General features: G+C 47.9%; 1 protein-coding gene across 5 annotated transcripts in view; it reads right to left on the bottom strand.

Annotated features, from left to right (window-relative positions):
• The window catches only part of atcaya (ATCAY kinesin light chain interacting caytaxin a), a 245,651-nt gene that overhangs the window by 2,975 nt on the left and 222,321 nt on the right, over positions 1-20,355 (bottom strand). For all 5 annotated transcript variants that reach the window (XM_072482712.1, XM_072482714.1, XM_072482715.1 and 2 more), the window contains 5 exons: positions 8,149-8,235; positions 7,115-7,213; positions 3,823-3,858; positions 1,223-1,258; positions 970-1,002 (listed from right to left, as the gene is read on the bottom strand). In XM_072482712.1, coding sequence (XP_072338813.1) covers positions 972-1,002; positions 1,223-1,258; positions 3,823-3,858; positions 7,115-7,213; positions 8,149-8,235 — 289 coding nt within the window. In that variant the 3' untranslated portion in view covers positions 970-971. The remainder of the gene's footprint in view (positions 1-969; positions 1,003-1,222; positions 1,259-3,822; positions 3,859-7,114; positions 7,214-8,148; positions 8,236-20,355) is intronic.

The following is a 20,355-nucleotide window of genomic DNA, read 5'->3' as shown; positions in this document are numbered from 1 at the left end:
AGGATGGTGCAAGGCTGTGGCTGAGGGGGTGCAGGGTTGCAGCTGCGGCTGAGGATGGTGCAGGGCTGTGGCTGAGGGGGTGCAGGGCTGCGGCTGCAGGGTTACAGTTGCGGGGGGTGGGGGAAGGGCTGTGGGGGTGCAGTGCCTTCCCTGTGGGGGTGCAGAGCGGCAGCTGGAGGGCTGCGACTGCGGGGGTGTAGGGCTACAACCCAGAACATCCTCCCCCTTTCAGACACAAGGTACAAAGTCCACGAGGATAGTGAACAGCTTTTCTGCTTCTTGGCTGAGAAAATCAAAGGGGAACTTCCCTCTGTCAGGTGACCCGCAGAACAAAAAAAGCAGCAAGGGGAGGCACTGCATCAGGACAACGACTTTGGTGGAGGCAGAAAGAAATGGAGAAGGTGTAAAACAGTGCCCAGTTCCAACCACCTGAGTTTACTTGAATTCAGAAGAGTTGCTGTGTGATGAAGTGACCCTTGCTGGTCAGACTGAGGATCTCACATCCTCACATCACTTATAATACTGCCAATAATTCATATCGACTTGAAATAATTAAGAATTGAAGTGACTAATAGAAGAATGCAGGTTTGAGAATAAGATTTAGAAAATATTAAATCTGTATCAATTCTCACAAACTCTAAAATCTGGGAAAACCCGCTTAGGTTAGAAAACATCTGAAGGTGCGCTATAGAGGAAGAACCAAAGCAGTGAAGGATTGGGGATTGAGCTGTAATGGGGGGGGGGGGGGGGGGGGGGGGGGGAGGGGTTCCAGAGGTGAAGGTTCAGGGTACAAGGGATGTGATATAAATATGAATCATTTAACATTTTCAAAAAAGTTACTTTTCCAGTTATAACTACATTGGTCTGTTTTGGCTTCCTCATTCTCAGTTCAGAATTAATGAGACCGAGAGAAGGAGGTCATTTGACCTCTCTTGACTGCGGCCACTGTAAGAACCCCAAGTTACTGACCTTTACTCCTGCTCTTCAGCTGCAGCCACAGGCCTGAGTTAGAGAGAAGATAAACTCTGTTAACTCCTACGCAGCCAAGCCACAAAAATGCCATCTAATATCTAATGTTATTTTTCTAGGCACTTTCAACATTCTCTGGTTTTATCTTTACTTCGCACCAACTCCATTCAAATTACACTTCAGATAGGTTTATTGTTTCCTCATAGATTGTGAGAAAAATCTACATCCGTTTCCTTTGTTTTGCTATAATCACCTGTTTTTCTCAATCATGGACTGACCGTCTTCTGTTCTGTAAAAAAAAAACAGATGCAAAGAATTTTGTTATTCGACAGAATTGCTCTCATGCTGCACGGGAGAGTCGCTGCTGAACCTGTTGCCATCAGTAACTCTGGCTCATTCTCTGAGACCATGTTATCCCGATAGCACAAGTGGATAGCACTGTGGCTTCACAGCACCAGGGTCCCAGGTTCGATTCCCTGCTGGGTCACGGTCTGTACGGAGTCTGCACGTTCCCCCCGTGTCTGCGTGGGTTTCCTCCGGGTGCTCCGGTTTCCTCCCACAGTCTAAAGAAGTGCAGGTTAGGTGGATTGGCCATGATAAATTGCCCTTAGTGACCAAAAGAAAGGTTAGGAGGGGTTATTGGGTTACAGGGATAGGGTAGAAGTGAGGGCTGAAGTGGGTCGGTGCAGACTCGATGGGCCGAATGGCCTCCTTCTGCACTGTATGTTCTATAAAGATCTATAAATCTATCCACTACAACAGGGTTTTTCAATGTGCGGGTTGTGATCCGCGGGTGGGTGAAGGGAGGGTCGCAGAGCGATTGGTCGCAATGTTCTCGATTGTGGGAGAAGTGCCCAATGGCTGCTACCAGCTTTTACATTGAGAATGGCGGCCACTGCTGCCTTTTAGATGAGAATAAATGAGGCTGTGCTGCATTCTTTCGGGCAGAAGCGACAGCAGAGTGCAGGTCATGCACATACAGCCAACATCAAGCACCCTTCATGTATGTGCTTTTGATGTTAAATCACAGAGCAGAGCTGCTTCCATTTTCTAGCTGCTGGAAAGAGGATAGTGAAGATGGACCATTTTCTGAAAAGAGACCGTCACACACTCAAATAGGCAGTGTACCTGATTGGACAGGATCTCATAATAGAATCTGCTGGAGAGCTGCTAAGGAGGCAAGGCAGGACAGAGCAGTGCTACTGTCAGCTACATAGCGGTATAAAGATGATTTATTGAGGTATGGTTTTGTCAATTGTGCCAAGCCCATGTGTGCTACATGCAGGGAAGTACTGACAAATGAGAGGAGAAGTTTCAAGGATTTTAAAGAGAAGTGGGGGGAGGAAAATTAATTTTGAGGTTGAGACCCCAAAGTCAGTTATTCACTGACAGATGACTCCAAATTAAAAGACTACATTGCTGTCGCAGACCTATGATACCACATTAAAAACATGCCCATGAAGCTGTCAGCATTCTGGAGTACCATTTCGCAGAAGTATCCAGTGCTGAGTAAAACACGCATTTTGTTGCTATTGCCCTTCACAGGGCAGCACGGTAGCACAGTGGTTAACATGTTGCTTCATAGCGGCAGACGATTCCCGGCTTGGGTCACTGTCTGTGCAGAGGCTGCACGTTCTCCCAGTGTCTGCGTGGGTTTCCTCTGGGGGCTCCGGTTTCCTACCACAGTCCAAAGATGTGTGGGTTAGGTGGATTGGCCATGCTAAATTGCCCTTCGTGTCCAAAAAAGGTTAGGTGGGGTTATGGAGATAGGGTGGAGGTGTGGTGCTTAAGTGGGGTGCTCTTTACAAGGGCTGGTGCAGACTCGATGGGCCGAATGGCCTCCTTCTGCACTGTAAATTCTATGTTCTAAATTTTATGTTCAGGACGACCTTCATGTGTCAGGTTAGATTTTCCATTTTCATAAAGAAGAAGAAAGCACAAATGGGAACTGGCTGAAGCCTGCACCTGATACACACTTTGCCCTCTCCTCCTTTGAACAGGATTCAAGTGAGGTTGTGAGGACCAAGCAGGCTCCCTTTTCACATTAAAGGTAAGCGAACGTGGTGTGAGTCGTAAAGGTCGGCCAGTGTCGCGAAGATGGGCCAGTTGACAAAAGTGGGTCCCTGGGAAAAAAAGTTTGAAAAACACTGCCCTGGAAAATACACAGTTAATAACATCCCTTCCACTGTATCTCTTGAGATTCAGAGGCTAAAATTCCCACGACCTTGCATATTGTACAAGTGACCATTGTTGCTCGGGTGTTTGGGTGTAGGTTAGGGTCAAGTTTGGTTGTGTATACACACTGGCACTTCCTCATTACATTTAAAAAGCCCGTTGACACGCATTGTCCCGGTCATCCTAGTGGCCATTTGTGAGAGATATTGGAAAAGTGCCTCTGTGGAATCTGTCCCCAGAATCTGTTCCTCTGCTGGAGGCAGAAAAGGAGGGGAGAAAATTGGAGGAGAATATTTTCAGACAAATGGACCTAATAGAAGCAATTTTTATCCACCCACTTGACAGGTCATTCATAAAAATGATGCCTAAAAACTCAGTACCAATTGGACGATATGTAAGCCAAACATTAAAAGGAGTGAAAGGGTTCAAGAGATAATTATCTATGTTCCTGGAGGAGACGCTGTCGTGAGATACAGAAAAAAGGAAGATGGGGTTCAAATTAGTTAACGGACACACTTCTTGGGCCTAACCTTATTATCCTGTTCATAATGAAATGATGGAAAACACATCATGAAATGAAGGTAAAACAAACATAACAGTCTTTAATTCAAAATAATTCAAACTTAATCCTTCCCAACCAAAGGTGAGGAAATGGAAGAAGTAGTTCAGAGAATTTACCTGGGTCTTCTTGCTTTGAGTCTTTCTTCGTCAAATCTGGAAGATAAAAAGGCTGAGATTTATCATGTCACTGAATCTTTCCAAATCACCACACACAAAATTCTACTTTTAAATAGTCACTTCTTGTTATACAAGTAAATTCGGCAGCTAATTGGTATATAGCAATGTCGCAAAAACATCACTGAAACTGATATATTTTCAAGATGTTGGTTGAGCGAGGACAAAAAGAGAGCACTTCTTTTGAGAACACTTCTGTTAAATTAATTCCCAGGATGTTGTTGGTAAGGTTGGCACAGTTACTGCCCATCTCTAGTTACACTGAGGTGGCGGTTTGTTAGTCCACCTGAGAAGGTCAAGATTCAGCCATGTTAATGTTGGACTAAACTCACATGTCAGCCAAACTGAGGAAAGAGGGAGTTTTCTTTCCCTCAAGGACAAGTGAACTAAAAAGGTCACGGTGAGTTTTATTCGTACCAATTTTGAATTTAAAGCTGAATACAAATTCTTAATCTGCCATATCGGCATCTGAACTCACTTGCCTCAATTATTAATCCATTTTCTGGATTGCTAATCCCGTAGCACAACCATCCTGCTGTCACACCCCATGTCCAGCCAAACCAAACCAGTAGAACAGGCAGATTAAGGCCTCCGTTGAAAGATGGCACCTCTAACAATGCAGCTTTCCCTTAACATTACACTGAAATGTCACATTTGGTTACATTCATATCCTGCAGTGGGGCTTTTTCACACAACCTTAGTCTCAGCTGACAGTGCTACACCAACTGAATCAAAGAGCTGGATTTTCATAACGCCACAGAGCTTCTCTGACATCGTGAAAAGGGTGGATGTAGATGAAATACAGAAGTCTCCTCCCCTGAACATGGCATCTACTATTTTTGTGGAAAAAGAAATGGGCCTGGGTTGAGAATTGTGCATGTATGTTTCATGGAGGCAGCTGCCCATATAAAACAGCTGTTGCCTCCAATCATGTCTGATTTTTATTAGTCAGGAGTGGGAAACATGATGTGTAAAGATTAGACCTGATAGAAGCAGGTCTAAACCTTGCAGTGTGTTTTGGAGAGATAGGCTACATCTTTGGATATGGACCATGAACACCTTTGGGAGGGTACAGTACCCTTTGAGATTTTAGAATTGGACAGGGATGTGTGTAAGAAGTACGTAAACTGGGGTGGCACGGCGACGAGGACCCGGGTTTGATCCCAGTCCCGGGTCACTCTCCATGTGGAGTGTGCATATTCTCCCCGTGTCTGCGTGGGTCTCACTCCCACAACCTAAAGATGTGCAGGGTGGGTGGATTGGCCATGCTAAATTGTCCCTTAATTGGATTTAAATTTTTTTAAATAAAGTATATAAACGTACAACAACAAAAAAACGCTGCTTGCTATTTGGCTCTGTGTGTTGACATATGCCTGAGGGTTACCATTGCTGGATTAGTGCTGCATGACTGAATTCATAGTCTTCATCTATCACAGCCTTCCATTTCACAATTTAGTTGCAGCTATTTGAAATGTAATTATAAATTCTAACACTCGTCTTTATAAGGGATTAAACACTTGAAATGTTTGTTCTTTCCAGGGATGATGCAGTTGAAGGAATGCAAATATAGTGAATGGGTTTATATGAATCAGTGTTTTTTTTAAACAATGTCTGCAATAAACACTCAAAATTTTACATTATTTAATCTCAGCATGGATCCAGAGGTCTGCCATGATGGATACTGGATGAGTTGGTATGGGAAGTACAAGGGAAAGAATGGTGGGCATGGGTTGGAACTATGTTGGCATAGAGGCTATAAAGGGCCATGGGGATGGATGGAAAGCATAGGTTGGCATGAAATGTATGAGGAGCACTTTCTGCTGGGTCAGGTTTTATGGAGCCAGTAATGTCCTGACTCTGTGTTCATGACCTGGGAATAAGAATTTAGGCCAAATTGTCTGAGTGAGATTGTTGGGAGGAAATAAAACTATCTTGAATAACAATGTTAATGTAATCATTTTTTTTAAAATGGGCAATTTAGTGTGGTCAATTCACCTACCCTGCACATCTTTTTGGGTTGTGGGGGTGAGACCCATGCAGACATGGGGAGAATTTGCAAACTCCATTTGGAGAGTGACCCAGAGGGCGGAGCAAACCCAGGTCCTCGGCGCAGTGCCAACCACTGTGTCACCGTGCCGCCCAATATAATCATTTTTAATGCTATATCAATCTTCCTCACTCTTCTCCTGAAAGCACTGATCCTCTTTGGAACACTGCAGGATTTGGGAAGCCTTCTGCACCTAGACCAGGAGGCTATTGTTCACAAGTTAGCCCAGACTATGAGTACTGTTAGCGGCTTTGATTCTGTCTGTATGCAGTGCCCACACATTGGCACTATCCAGCAGGAATCGTTAGAACCTCCAGCATTAAAAGTGATATCCAATTAAAGGAGTATCACAACTAAACCTGATTCCATCCTTAACTAACATCCCAGAGGGCAGGGGCGTCACTGGGCAGCTATTTGGAGCAGGATCTTTCCGCGGTGGCAGGGATCCCGTCCCCAAGAGCTTCAAGGCAGTCTAGGGCTACTCAAACAGACCACAGGAAAGGGTTTGCTGAAGACAGATGGTGACAATGCTGTGTACAGCCATTTCTGCCATATTGCACCTCCATGGACCAAACAGTGCCCAAAAGGATGCCTCCCGTCCCCACAGAGACCACTTGGAGGTCACCTGGGTTTATCTAGTAGTCTCCCCACGTGGCAAGGTTCCTCATGGCACTGGTAAAATACCAGTGGAAACAGGAAGAAGCCCTCAATTGGTCATTTGTGATTCAATTAGGCTCTGGGTAGATTGGCCATCTGCCACCTTTCCTGCGGATGGCAAAATGGCATGGCAAAGGGGAGATAATAGGCACTCCACCCAACCCCTTCCTACACCATTTTGTTGGCCAACCTACCTTGATCATGTCCTGAAAGGTGCAAAAAATCCCAGCCTTGGAATGGGAACCTTGACTGATTTCCCGTCTCCCAGCCCAGGCTCTGAAACCTCCCAGCCCAACCTCTGAAACCATTAGGTTTCTCAAGATGATTATCCCTAAATGAACAGAAACTAGGGATTGAACATGGGACCTTCTGACAACTCCGTGTCACACTAGACAATATATTAAAGAGTGAACCAATGGAATAAACCTTCAGGAGATTTTCAAATCAAGTGTAAAAAGTCTTTAAAATTCATGTAGCCATGAATGTTGTTGAACGCCACAAGGCCCAGGCTCGAGCAGTGTTGATACATACTGTAAAACGCACTCCGGGATCTGCACCTGCTCCATGGGAATGACTTGCTCCAGCTCTGAGAGGGTGTGAGCGTACTGAATCTTACTCATGAACTTAAAACTGAATAAAAAAACGCAGAACAAAAACACATTAATTAAAGAAACATTCACACAGCCAACTCCAGAGATTATCGATATACTTCAGCAACAAAACTGGACGATCTTTATTTCACCATATTTCAATTCCTCGGCCCTTGATGCCATCCTGGCATCTCCCAAAATCTTGTTACAATACAGCTGACTATAATCCTTGGACTATTAACCCAGCGAAGACCAGAGTGCTCTTCCTTCTTCAGAAGGGGAATTTTCCAGCTTTCTCATTTCACTTTGACATTGTGATAGCTGAGGGAGCAGCAACAACATAGCCACTGCAGAAAATACCAGGGACACATAAAGCTCCCCCTGTGCTTGACTCCTCCGTTGACCCCTCCACAGGGCCTGATGACACCCAGCCCCCTAGCCTTTCTCTCTATGGTGAACGTTCCTCCCAACCCTCGCCAGAAGCCTGAATCACCCTGATGACCTTTCAGCCCCGATACTCTCGCTCTCCCGCTACACCAATAGACGATGCTGCAGCCTAGGCATCAGGATTCACTTCTGCTAAAAAAGCCTCAGAACATCAACGAGGCAAAAATAGGACAAGCATCCATGTCCATCTCTCCTCTGTCACATTTAGTGTGAGTGCACTAACCTTCATTGTTACCACTGAGGCCCACTTGTGCAGCTCTTCTGTCAGAAAACTAAATTACGATAAGCTCAGGATGATCCTGAGGCCAGAATTGTGTGCTGGGCTTACCCTGCTATTTCCAGTGGGAGACACTGGATATCTGCGAGGAGCAAGAATCCTGGCTGGTTTGTTTCTTTGGCTTCGGAGTTCAGTATTCTATCCAGTTACCAGCAGACTCAATGTGTGAATGAGCATTTTATAGTCAGCTTAATATAGACAGGGTCAAACAGTCACATGGGATAGAATATTCCATAGTTATAAGTAGTTACCTAATGAACGGTCTGGAGATTGCCAGCACAGTCCTAATAAACCAGGACGGGTGAACAATTATTAATGACTTCAGGTTCTTCCTTAGCCTGTAGGTAGAAAACAGACTATGGTAATAAAGAATGTCATAAAAGACCACAAAGTAAATAGATGATGGAGGTCAGCTGGCCTAGCTCGCGCAATCTATTTACTATAAAAAGAGATGACCCCTACATCAAAGTACCAGACTGCCTCTTAAACAACACCATTGTGTTTTGTCAGCAAACAGAGTAGCTAACTTTCACGCACAAGGTATCGCAGAATAACTGTTAAGTCATCTATTTTACAGTGACGTTAGCAGAATGATGAACGTTTCCTGGGAGAAAGAGAACACACAATGCCCAAATTCGAATAGTGTTGGAACTTTTTATGTTCACCTTAACAGACTGATAGGGCCTTGTTTTAGGCCCCACATGACAGACGGCGCCTCTAACAGAGCCACGCTCCCTCAGTATTGCATTAAAATGTTAGCTGAGATGGTCTGCTCTGGAGGAAACACACTCACAATGTTTTGAAACAGGAACTTACCAATTGAGCCAAACTAATACTTTTATCAGAGAGCAAATGAAGAAGAAACAGCACCGAATCCGAACACATATCCCAGAGTTGGGTAGATCATGAATGGAGGACCAAAGGGAGATGGAGCAGTAAGTCTGCTAAGGTAATAGATGAAGGGGTGAGCTGAAATTGGTCCCAAACTGCGCTGTAGATGCTATTGCCTTGAATGAACTTGTGATCGTTCCAGTTTTTGAGAAACAGATTCTATTCTTCTGATAAGTAACTCAGTGTGAAAACAAACCCATCACCGAGACATGCTAAATACTAAACAAAATTTTTATTACATCTCTGGAGTTTTGTGACTGCACTAAGTGTAACAGTGGGAGCTGAATAACGGCCTTTTTAGATACAATAACAAAGTAGAGTTGAGGTTTTGTCAATCTAAATTGATTCACTTCCATCTATGAATGGGCTGCTCTCCACAGTATGACAATATATCCTCTGCTCATGTGCTGGCATCGGAAGCTGGTGCTTGCCAAACCACTCATCAAAACCAGCAAACTTCCCATCTATAAACAAATCCCCAAAATGCTCCAATTCCTCCTCCCTCCATGTCCAAACGACGAGTCCAAGGCATTCGGTACAAAACGATGATTTACACAGATTGGGGTTGTTGTGGTAAACATCGACCACTTTAAGAGTCAGACTGGCTGTGTTCAAATAAGTGCAGTTTTATTGTTACACGAAGCTCCGGGAGAAAGCGTACGTACCCCGTGGTACAGTAGCTAGCCTTTCTCCCGGTTTGAATGGCAGTCATTCATTTTATACTTCGGGTTCACAATGAGCCCAGATACAAAACAATTATCACCTTGTTATCTTTAAACATTTTAGAGATTGTACATCGCTATTTGTAAGCGTTTTGCCATTTACACATGGCCACAGTCAAAGAGGTTTTACAGGTTACAGGCAGCAGCAGGAAAGTAGTATTGATTGTCCCTTTGTTTTAGGAAATGGCCCAAGACATTCGTATTAGCATATCATTGTGTACACCTTGGCTGAAGTCAGCTTTATTCAAGTGGTGTCCCGCATTTATGTATTTCTTAATCTTCCTGTCTGGCTCCCTTTGTCCTGGATCTGTTCCTATCTGTCCTACTGGCACCCTGTTGGACTCCAGGCATCAGTTATGTCTGCTTTATTCTCTGTGTCTCCATCTTGTGTGTCAGGCAGCCATCTTCTGTGCCAAGTGCCCTTCTGAACCATTTCCCACTTCAGGGCCAACAACAACATAGCACCCAGCTTAAAATGATGCCTAAACTGTCTTCATATTCTCATGATGTGGAGATGCTGGTGTTGGACTGGGGTGAGCACAGTACGAAGTCTTACAACACCAGGTTAAAGTCCAACAGGTTTGTTTCGATGTCACTAGCTTTCGGAGCGCTGCTCCTTCCTCAGGTGAATGAAGAGGTATGTTCCAGAAACACATATATAGACAAATTCAAAGATGCCAAACAATGCTTGGAATGCGACCATTAGCAGGTGATTAAATCTTTACAGATCCAGAGATGGGGCAACCCATCTCCAACCCAGTTCTTCATCCAGACGCACGGAACAGCCATGGGGACCAAATTCGCACCCCAATACGCCAACATCTTCATGCACAAGTTTGAACAGGACCTACTCACCGCACAGGACCTTCAACCGACGTTATACACCAGATACATCGATGACATTTTTTTCCTTTGGACCCACGGCGAAGAATCACTGAAACGACTACACGATGACATTAATAAATTCCATCCAACCATCAGACTCACCATGGACTACTCTCCAAAATCAGTTGCATTCTTGGACACACTCGTCTCCATCAAGGATGGTCACCTCAGCACTTCGCTTTACCGCAAACCCACGGATAACCTCATGATGCTCCACTTCTCCAGCTTCCACCCTAAACACATTAAAGAAGCCATCCCCTATGGACAAGCGCTCCGTATACACAGGATCTGCTCAGACGAGGAGGAGCGTAACAGACATCTACAGACATTGAAGGATGCCCTCGTACAAACGGGATATGGCACTCGACTCATCGATCGACAGTTCCAACGCGCCACAGCGAAAAACCGCACCGACCTCCTCAGAAGACAAACATGGGACACAACCGACAGAATACCCTTCATCGTCCAGTACTTCCCCGGAGCGGAGAAACTACGTCATCTTCTTCACAGCCTTCAACACGTCATTGATGACGATGAACATCTTGCCAAGGTCATCCCCACACCCCCACTACTTGCCTTCAAACAACCGCGCAACCTCAAACGACCATTGTTTGCAGCAAACTACCCAGTCTTCAGAACAGTGACCACGACACCACACAACCCTGCCATGGCAATCTCTGCAAGACGTGCCAGATCATTGACATGGATACCACTATTACACGTGAGAACACCACCCACCAGGTACGCGGTACGTACTCGTGCGACTCGGCCAACGTTGTTTACCTCATACGCTGCAGGAAAGGATGTCCCGAAGCGTGGTACATTGGCGAGACCATGCAGACGCTGCGACAACGAATGAACGGACATCGCGCAACAATCACCAGGCAGGAATGTTCCCTTCCAGTCGGAGAACACTTCAGCAGTCAAGGGCATTCAGCCTCTGACCTCCGGGTAAGCGTTCTCCAAGGCGGCCTTCAGGACGCGCAACAACGCAGAATCGCCGAGCAGAAACTTATAGCCAAGTTCCGCACACATGAGTGCGGCCTCAACCGGGACCTGGGATTCATGTCTCATTACATTTATCCCCCACCATCTGGCCTGCGAAATCCTACCAACTGTCCTGGCTTGATGTAATTCACACCTCTTTAACCTGGGGTTGCCCCATCTCTGGATCTGTAAAGATTTAATCACCTGCTAATGGTCGCATTCCAAGCATTGTTTGGCATCTTTGAATTTGTCTATATATGTGTTTCTGGAACATACCTCTTCATTCACCTGAGGAAGGAGCAGCGCTCCGAAAGCTAGTGACATCAAAACAAACCTGTTGGACTTTAACCTGGTGTTGTAAGACTTCATATTCTCAAGGTCGCCACATATAGTTTTACTGACTTTCACAAAGAATGATATAGGAAGGAAAACTGCAAGGCACTAAACCAGAAATAGAAACTATGGGAGGATATTCATCTTTACCGACTGAACCCTACCCGTCAAGGTCAGCTGGAGGTTTTCCCATTTCTTCAAATCAGCCTTCACCGCATTGACTAGATCCCCAAAATTTAGTTCATGGAGCGAGGCCCAATCATAGCCACCCGGATTCCCAGATAATGGAAGCTGGACCTGGACCTGGCTCTCCTCCCTGGGAGATTCAGCAAAAAGCATTAGTTTTTGCCCAAGTTCAATTTATATCCCGAGAAGGAGCCAAACCTCCCGAGCAGCACAGTAGCACAGTGGTTAGCACTGTTGCTTCACAGTGCCAGGGTCCCAGGTTCGATTCCCGCTTGGGTCACTGTCTGTGCGGAATCTGCACGTTCTCCCGTGTCTGCGTGGATTTCCGCCGGGTGCTCCGGTTTCCTCTCATAAGTACCGAAAGACGTGCTTGTTAGGTGAACTGCACACATTCTGAATTCTCCCTCAGTGTACCCGAACAGGTGCCAGAGTGTGCCGACTAGGGGATTTTCAAGTAACTTCATTGCAGTGTTAATGTAAGCCTACTTGTGACGCTAATAAAATTATTATGATCTCCTCTGCACTGGTGAGGGGGTCTGTCACATACAACAGCAAATCGTCCGCAAACAATGACACCCGATGCCCCCCCCCCCTCCATTTTGTGGATGAATTCAATGCTATGGCCAGAGGATCAAGTGCTAAGACAAACAATAGAAAAGACAGTGGATACCCTTGCCTCGTGCCTCTCATCAGGTTGAAATACTTCGAACTCAAAGCATTCGTATGGATGATTGTGGTGAGGGCCTTATATAAGAGCTGGATCCAAGCTATAAATCTAGGCCCAGAGCCACATCTCCCAAGGATCTCAAACAAATAACCCCACTCCACCCTGTCAATCGCCTTTTCCGCATCCAATGAATGGACTCAGGGACTTGAGAAGGGGGACTAAACATTAAGCAGTCTCCGAACATTGGCCGTCAACTATCTACCCTTAATAAACCCCGTTTGCTGCTCCGATATAACCTCTGCGAGGCAGTGCTTCAAGCACATAGCCAAGACCTTCACCAACAACTTTGTATCTGCATTTAGTAATAAAATAAGGCAATACAACCCACACTCTGTCGGATACTAATCCTTCTTGAAGGTCACGGAAATTGACGCCTGCATCAATGTGGCCGACAACGTCCCCCGAGACATAGAATCCTTAAATATTTCTAACAGCAATGGAGCCAGCTGCCTGCAAACTTCTTGTAAAACTCAATCGGGAATCAGTCCGGTGCCGGGACCTTATCCGACTGCATCAGACTCGTGCATTTAATTTGATAGCTCTCGCCTATGGCGGACTTTTGGACCTTTTCCCCCTGATTTTATCCGGATTTTATGGGATAAATCAGCGAAGAGTGAGACAGTGAGGAGAAATTCCCCTCCAGTGTGTGGAGAATTGGACCAGAAGTGGCCGTGTGAGAAGACAAAGTCCTATAAGGAAGAGGCGAGCAGAGCTGGCAAAGCGGGAAAGCACGGCAGAGACCAAGGGCTGTGGGGAGATGGCACAGTGGTCGGCGGAGCAGCTGGTGAAGTTTTTCAAAGATTGCTTCATCAAGCTGAAGAAGGACACGCTGGATCCGATTAAATGGTGCAGAATCAAAAGACCCATGGAAGAACGATCCAGGAGGTGGAGAAAAAGGTGTCCGAGCACAAGGAATACATAACCGTGCTGGAGACCAAGGTGGACTTGATGAACGACCGCCAGAAAAGAATGCAGGAGAAGCTGGAGGACCTGGAGAACAGGTCCAGGAGGCAGAATCTTAGAATTGTCGGCCTCCCTGAAGGCAGTGAGGGATCGGATGCGAGGGCTTATGTGACGGACATGTTGGAGAAGTTGATGGGGGCTGAGGCGATCCCTCGGCCCCTGGAAGTGGATAGAGCATACAGAGCCCTCACAAAGAAGCTCCGAGCGAACGAGCCGCCGAGGGCGATGGTGGTACACTTTCACCAATTCCTGGACAAGGAACATGTTCTGCAGTGGGCCAAGAAAGAACGGAACAGGAAGTGGGAGAATTGTGAGCTGTGCATTTATCAGGACCTGGGCACGGATTTGGTCAAGAGGCAAGCTGGGTTTAATTGGGCAAAAACGTCCCTCTTTCAGAAGGGGGTGATGTATGGGATGTGGTACCCAGCCCGTCTGTGTCACACACATGAGGAACGGGACTTCTACTTTGAAACACCAGACGATGTATGGACTTTTATTCAAGAAAAAAGGCAGGAGGTGAACTAAAAGACATTGAAGGCTTGGCAAGTACTGTGGTGGCGATTTGTTGTGCTGGGCTGTATAAGTAGTGTCATGTGTAATAAGGGGCTGTTTTGATGGCTAAAGTTAACTTTGTCTTGCAGGGAGCTGGTATGGGGGGGGGGGGGGGTGGTCTTTGGGGCTGGTTTTGTTTTTGTGTTTTTTTTCAAAAGTGGCTGTTTCTTCACAGTTTTTTCTGATGTTTGTTTACTAGGGGATATGATGCTTTGAATACCATTTGGGGTGAGAGGGGAGAGAACAATGGGGAGACAGACTGCTTGGTGCCAGGGGCGGGAGCTATCAAGTCAACATGGGTCAGCTGACTCACGGAAGCATAGTGGGGGCGAGCAGGTGTTAAGCTGGAGCTTGACTTGGGGGGGTTGGGATCTAGTGCTGTTGCTGGGGAGGGAGGGAGGGGGCGGCTGCTTTGCTGACAGGGGAGGAACTGTTACTAGGGGACACATGGGAGGTTGGGAACGGCGAATGCCTGAGGGGGCTCGAGGAGGTGGAGGGCGCGAGCTGGAGGCTGGCCTAAAAAGGGTGATGGCTAATCGGCGGGTGGGCGGGTGGGGGGGGGGGGGGCAACCAGGCTGATTACATGGAACGTCAGAGGCTTGAATGGGCCGGTCAAGAGGGCTCGCGTGTTTGCACATTTGAGGGGGCTGTAGGCGGACGTGGCAATGCTACAAGAGACACACCTAAAGGTTACAGACCAGACGAGATTGGGAAAGGGGTGGGTTGGCCAAGTATTCCATTCCGGGCTGGACTCAAAGACCAGGGGGGTAGCGATCTTGATCAGCAAACGAGTGGCATTCGAGGCAGGGAGAATCATGTAAGACAAGGGGGGTAGGTACATAATGGTGAGTGGGAAACTGGAGGGGGTGCGAGTGGTACGTGCGGACATATATGCTCCGAATTGGGACGATGTGGAATTTATGAGGTGGGTGTTAGGTAAGATCCCAGACTTAGAGTCACATAACCTGATTATGGGAGAAGATTTTAACACAGTCATTGATACGGAATTGGACAGGTCAAATTCCAAGACAGGGAGGAGGCCTGCCGCGGCAAAGGAATTGAAGGGGTTTATGGAACAGATGGGGGGAGTAGACCCATGGAGGTTTGCACGGCCGAGGACGATGGAGTTTGCTTTATTCTCCCATGTCCACAAGGTATACTCTCGCATTGACTTTTTTGTTTTGAGCAGGGCGCTAATAGAATACTGAGTACTCGGCAATCGCACTGTTGGATCATGCCCCACATTGGGTGGATCTACGGGTTAGTGTGGAGAGAGGGCAACGCCCGCTACGGAGACTGGATGTGGGGTTGCTTGCGGACGAAGCAATCTGTGGGTGGGTTACAAGCCCATCCAGAACTACCTGTAAACAAACGATGTGGGGGAGGTCTCTGCAGCGACGGTTTGGGAAGCTTTGAAGGCAGTGGTCAGAGGGGAATTAATCTCGATACGGGCTCAGAGAAAAAATGCGGAACGGGCTGAGAGGAATAGGTTAGTTGAGGAGATACTCCAGGTGGACAGGAGATACTCGGAGGCCCTGGACGCGGGGCTACTGAGGGAGCGGCGGAGGTTACTGGCGGAGTTTGGGCTGTTGACTCCAGGGAAAGCAGTGGAACAGTTGAGGAAGGCAAGGGGGGTGATTTAGGAGTACCGGGAAAAGGCAAGCAGAAAGTTAGCGCACCAACTCAGAAAAAGGGAGGCGGCCAAGGAGATAGGGAAAGTAAAGAGTAGAGGCAGGAATACTGTCCTGGACCCAGTGGGGCCGAATGAGGTGTTTAAGGACTTTTATCGTAAATTATATGAGTCGGAACCCCTGGCTGGGGTGGAGAGATTGAGGCAGTTTTTGGATCAGTTGAGGTTTCCGAGGGTGGATGAGGATCTGGTGGAAGGGCTGGGAGCCCCAATTGAGATTGAGGAAATAATCGAGGGGCTGGAGGGCATGCAGTTGGGCAAGGCCCCGGGGCCTGACGGCTATCCGGCGGAATTCTAGAAGACGTTTTCAGAGATATTGAGCCCACTGCTGGTGAGGACATGTAATGAAGCCAGAGAGAATGGAGTCCTGCCCCCAACAATGTTGCAGGCCTCGATTTCATTGATCCTGCAACGGGAGAAGGAACCGGAGCAATGCGGGTCATACAGGCCAATTTCTCTACTGAGCGTGGACGTCAAACTGCTGGCTAAGATACTGGCCACAAGGATAAAGGACTGTGTCCCGGGGGTGATAGGGGAAGACCAGACGGGATTTGTAAAGGGCAGGCAACTCAAGGCCAATGTTCGAAGGCTTTTAAATGTTATTATGATGCCATCAGGAGAGGAGGCGGAGGTGGTGGTAGTGATGGATGCGGAGAAGGCTTTTGATCGGGTGGAGTGGAATTACCAGTGGGAGGCACTGGGAAGGTTTGGGTTTGGTGAGGGCTTTATTGACTGGGTGCGGTTGCTCTATCAGGCACCAGTAGCGAGTGTGCGTCCGAACCGGCTGAGGTTGGGGCATTTTAAACTACACCGAGGGACGAGGCAAGGATGCGCCCTCTCCCCGTTACTGTTTGCTCTGGCCATAGAGCCATAGGCCATGGCGTTAAGAGCCTTTAGGAACTGGAAAGGGCTGGTTTGGCCGTGGGTGGGTGGGGGGGGCAACGGGTTTCGCTTGACGCAGATGACCTGCTCTTGTATATTTCAGACCCGTTGGAGGGGATGGGGGAAGTAATGCGCACCTTGGGGGAATTTGGCAATTTTCCGGGGTATAAATTGAACATGTTTCTGATCCAGGCAAGAGGACAGGAGAAGAGACTGGGAGAGCTGCCGCTTAGAATGGTAGGAAAGAGCTTTCGGTATCTGGTAATCCAGGTGGCCCGGGAATGGGAGGCACTGCACAAGTTAAACCTATCCCGGTTGGTAGAACAAATGAAAGGGGACTTTAAGAGTTGAAAATGAAAAAATGAAAACCGCTTATTGTCACAAGTAGGCTTCAAATGAAGTTACTGTGAAAAGCCCTGAGTCGCCACATTCCGGCGCTTGTTCGGGGAGGCTGTTGGGACATGCTCCCGCTATCACTGGCGGGGAGGGTACAGACCATGAAAATGACGGTCCTCCCCAGATTTCTGTTTGTCTTTCAGTGCCTCCCCATCTTCATCCCCAAGGCCTTTTTCAAGCGAGTGAACATGATTATTTTGGGCTTTGTGTGGGCGGGTAAAACCCCGTGAGTGAAGAAAGTGTTGCTGGAGCGCAGTCGGGGGGAGGGTGGGTTGGCGCTGCCGAACTTCTGCAATTACTACTGGGCGGCTAATATAGCCATGATTAGGAAGTGGGTGGGGGGGGGGGGGGAGGGGGGGGGGGGGGGGGGGGTCAGTGTGGGAGCAGATGGAGGCGGCGTCATGCAAAGACACAAGTGTGGGAGCACTGATAACGACACCTCTTCCGTTCTCGCCGGCCCGATACTCCACAAGTCCAGTGGTGGTGGCAGCTCTGAGAATCTGGGGGTAATAACCATCGGTTTGTACCGGGTAGGTTGGATGGTGGGTTTCGGAGATGGCAAAGGGCAGGAATTAGAAGGATGGGGGATCTATTTATAAATGGAAGCTTCCCCAGCTTGAAAGCCTTGGAGGATAAATTTGGATAGCCAGTAGGGAACGGGTATAGGTATTTGCAGGTGCGAAACTTCTTGAGAAAGCAGGTTCCAGCCTTCCCGCTGCTGCTGCCATGGGGGATACAGGACAGAGTTGTCTCTCGTACCTGGGTGGGGGAGGGGGAAGGTATCAGATATTTAACAGGAGCTGTGGGATGCGGAGGAAACCCCGGTGAAAAAGCTTAAGGGCAAATGGGAGGACGAGCTAGGAGAAGAGATAGAGGCGTGTCTGTGGGCGGATGCCCTAAGCAGGGTTACTACATCATCATGTGCCAGACTTAGCCTGATACAATTCAAGTTAGTCCACCGGGCACACATGACTGTGGCCCAGATGAGCAGGTTTTTCGGGATGGAAGACAGGTGTGCGAGGTGCGCGGGAAGCCCAGCAAATCATGTCCACATGTTCTGGGCATACCCGAAGCTTAGAGGGTTCTGGCAGGGTTTCGCTAAGGCAATGTCCACGGTACTCAAAACACGGGTGGTGCCGGAGGTGGTGATCTTTGGAGTGTTGGAAGAGCCGGGAGTTCAGGGGGCGAAAGAGGCCGATGTCTTGGCCTTTGCCTCCCTGGTAGCCCAGAGACGGATCTTATTAATGTGGAGGGACTCCAAGCCGAGTGTAGAGACCTGGGTTAGTGACATGGCTGGGTTTCTCAGTCTTGAGAAAATAAATTTTGCCTTAAGAGGGTCAATGTTGGGGTTCACCCGGAGGTGGCAGCCGTTCGTTGACTTTCTCGGGGAAAATTAAACTGTCAGCAGAAGCAGCATTCCAAGGGGGAGGAGGGGGGGGGGGGGGGGGGAAAGAGGGCCGGATTGTTGTTTCATGATTGGGGTGTGTGAAGATTGGGATGGTTGGGGGGGAGGGGATGTTTATTGAACCATGTTCATGGCATTGTTATAATTATAAAAACTTGCAAATACCCTAATAAAGATATTTTTTAAAAAAATGTTTTTATTAAGTTTTTAACATATTATACAAACTTACAGCCCATACAAACAAATAACTTGAATAAAAATACCCCCCACAACCTTCCAAAACAACAATAAGAAAAGACAAAAAGACTTTTAAAAACCCAACTACACCTTCTGCTCTCCCCCCCCCCCCCCCCCCCCCCACCCCCAATCGCTCTAACAGCTAACAGTGACCAATTCTCTGAAAGACAATATAAACGGTCGCCATCTCCGGTAGTACCCTTCAATCAACCCCCTCACAGTGTATTTGACCGTCTCGAGGCGCAATAACTCTCTCAAATAAATGCCCTAGCCACGCCAAAGCATTTGGTGGTGTTGCCAGCCTCCAGCCCAACAGAATCTGCCGCCGTGCCACCAACAAGGCGAAGGTCACGACATCAGCCCTGCACCTGTCCATAGGTGCGGCAAATCTAAAACGCCCAAAAGTAGCCACCAGGGGGCAGAGTTCAAGCTCAATATTTAGGATCACCGGCTTGGTGCGGAAAAAGGACCTCCAGAAACCCGCAGCTTAGAACTGGACCAGAACAGGTGTGTGGGTGGTGCGCGGGCCCCCTCGAGCAGTGCTCGCACTTATCCTCCACCCCCTCAAAAAAAACGGCTCATCCTCGCCTTAGAGAGGTGCGCTCGAAATACTATCTTCAACTGGATACGGCTCAGTCTCGCACATGACGACGTAGCATTCACCCTCTGCAGTGACTGACTCCACACCCCCTCCTCCAGTACTGGCCGCAACTCCTCCACCCATTTCGCTTTCAGCCTTTCCACCAAACTGAACACTTCCCCCGCCATCGGACATGCCCTCCTTCGACCGAGAAAAGGAGAAAATCCGCTCCAATAATGCAAGATGGCTGCACCACCAGGAAAGCTGAAAAAAAAACCTCTTAACAAAACTCTGCATGTGGAGCTACCGAAACATAGAAAATCGAAGCACGAGGAGGCCATTCGCCGTTTCGAGCCTGCTCCGTCATTCATTATGATCATGGCTGATCATCAAGTTCAATACCCTGATCCCACCTTCCCCCATATCCCTTTAGCCCCATGTCTGAATCTAACAGCCCAAATTTCTCCTTCAACTTCTCCAGGCTGGCAAACCGCCCCTCCAAAAATAAATCCCCCACTCTCTCCAGCCCTCTCTCCCTCCATGCACAAAATGAGGCTTCAAGCCTTACACACTGCTTCTGCCTCAACGACCTGTTGGCTCGTTCCCCCTCCCCCAACCATCTTCCACAACAACTGCAGCATGAACTTTATCGAGCTCAAGTCCTCCAGACCCTCCAGCAACCCAACCACCCTCATGTTCTGTCTTCTAGACCGATTTTCCAAGTCGTCCACCTTGGCCCTTAATAATTGTCTATTAATTGGCCGCCACCCGCACCATCTCCACTTCCAGGGAGGTGATCTGATCCCTCTGCCAAGACAGAGCTGTCCCCACCTCTTTCAGCTGCACGCCCTGCACCTTCAGCACCTCACCTGCCTTCGCCATGGCCACTTGAATCGAGGGTATCGCTGCCTCAATCGCTTTCTCGTGGTCCTCCGAGACCTCCTGGTGTAATTCCTGAAGCTCTACCACTAAGATGCCTTTCAGCATCTCAGCAGTTAGTGGAGTCGACCCTGATACTGAAG

Source organism: Scyliorhinus torazame, chromosome 18, assembly GCF_047496885.1.
Source record: "Scyliorhinus torazame isolate Kashiwa2021f chromosome 18, sScyTor2.1, whole genome shotgun sequence".
Taxonomy (NCBI): domain Eukaryota; kingdom Metazoa; phylum Chordata; class Chondrichthyes; order Carcharhiniformes; family Scyliorhinidae; genus Scyliorhinus; species Scyliorhinus torazame.
This window is presented reverse-complemented; position numbering and strand designations above follow the sequence as displayed.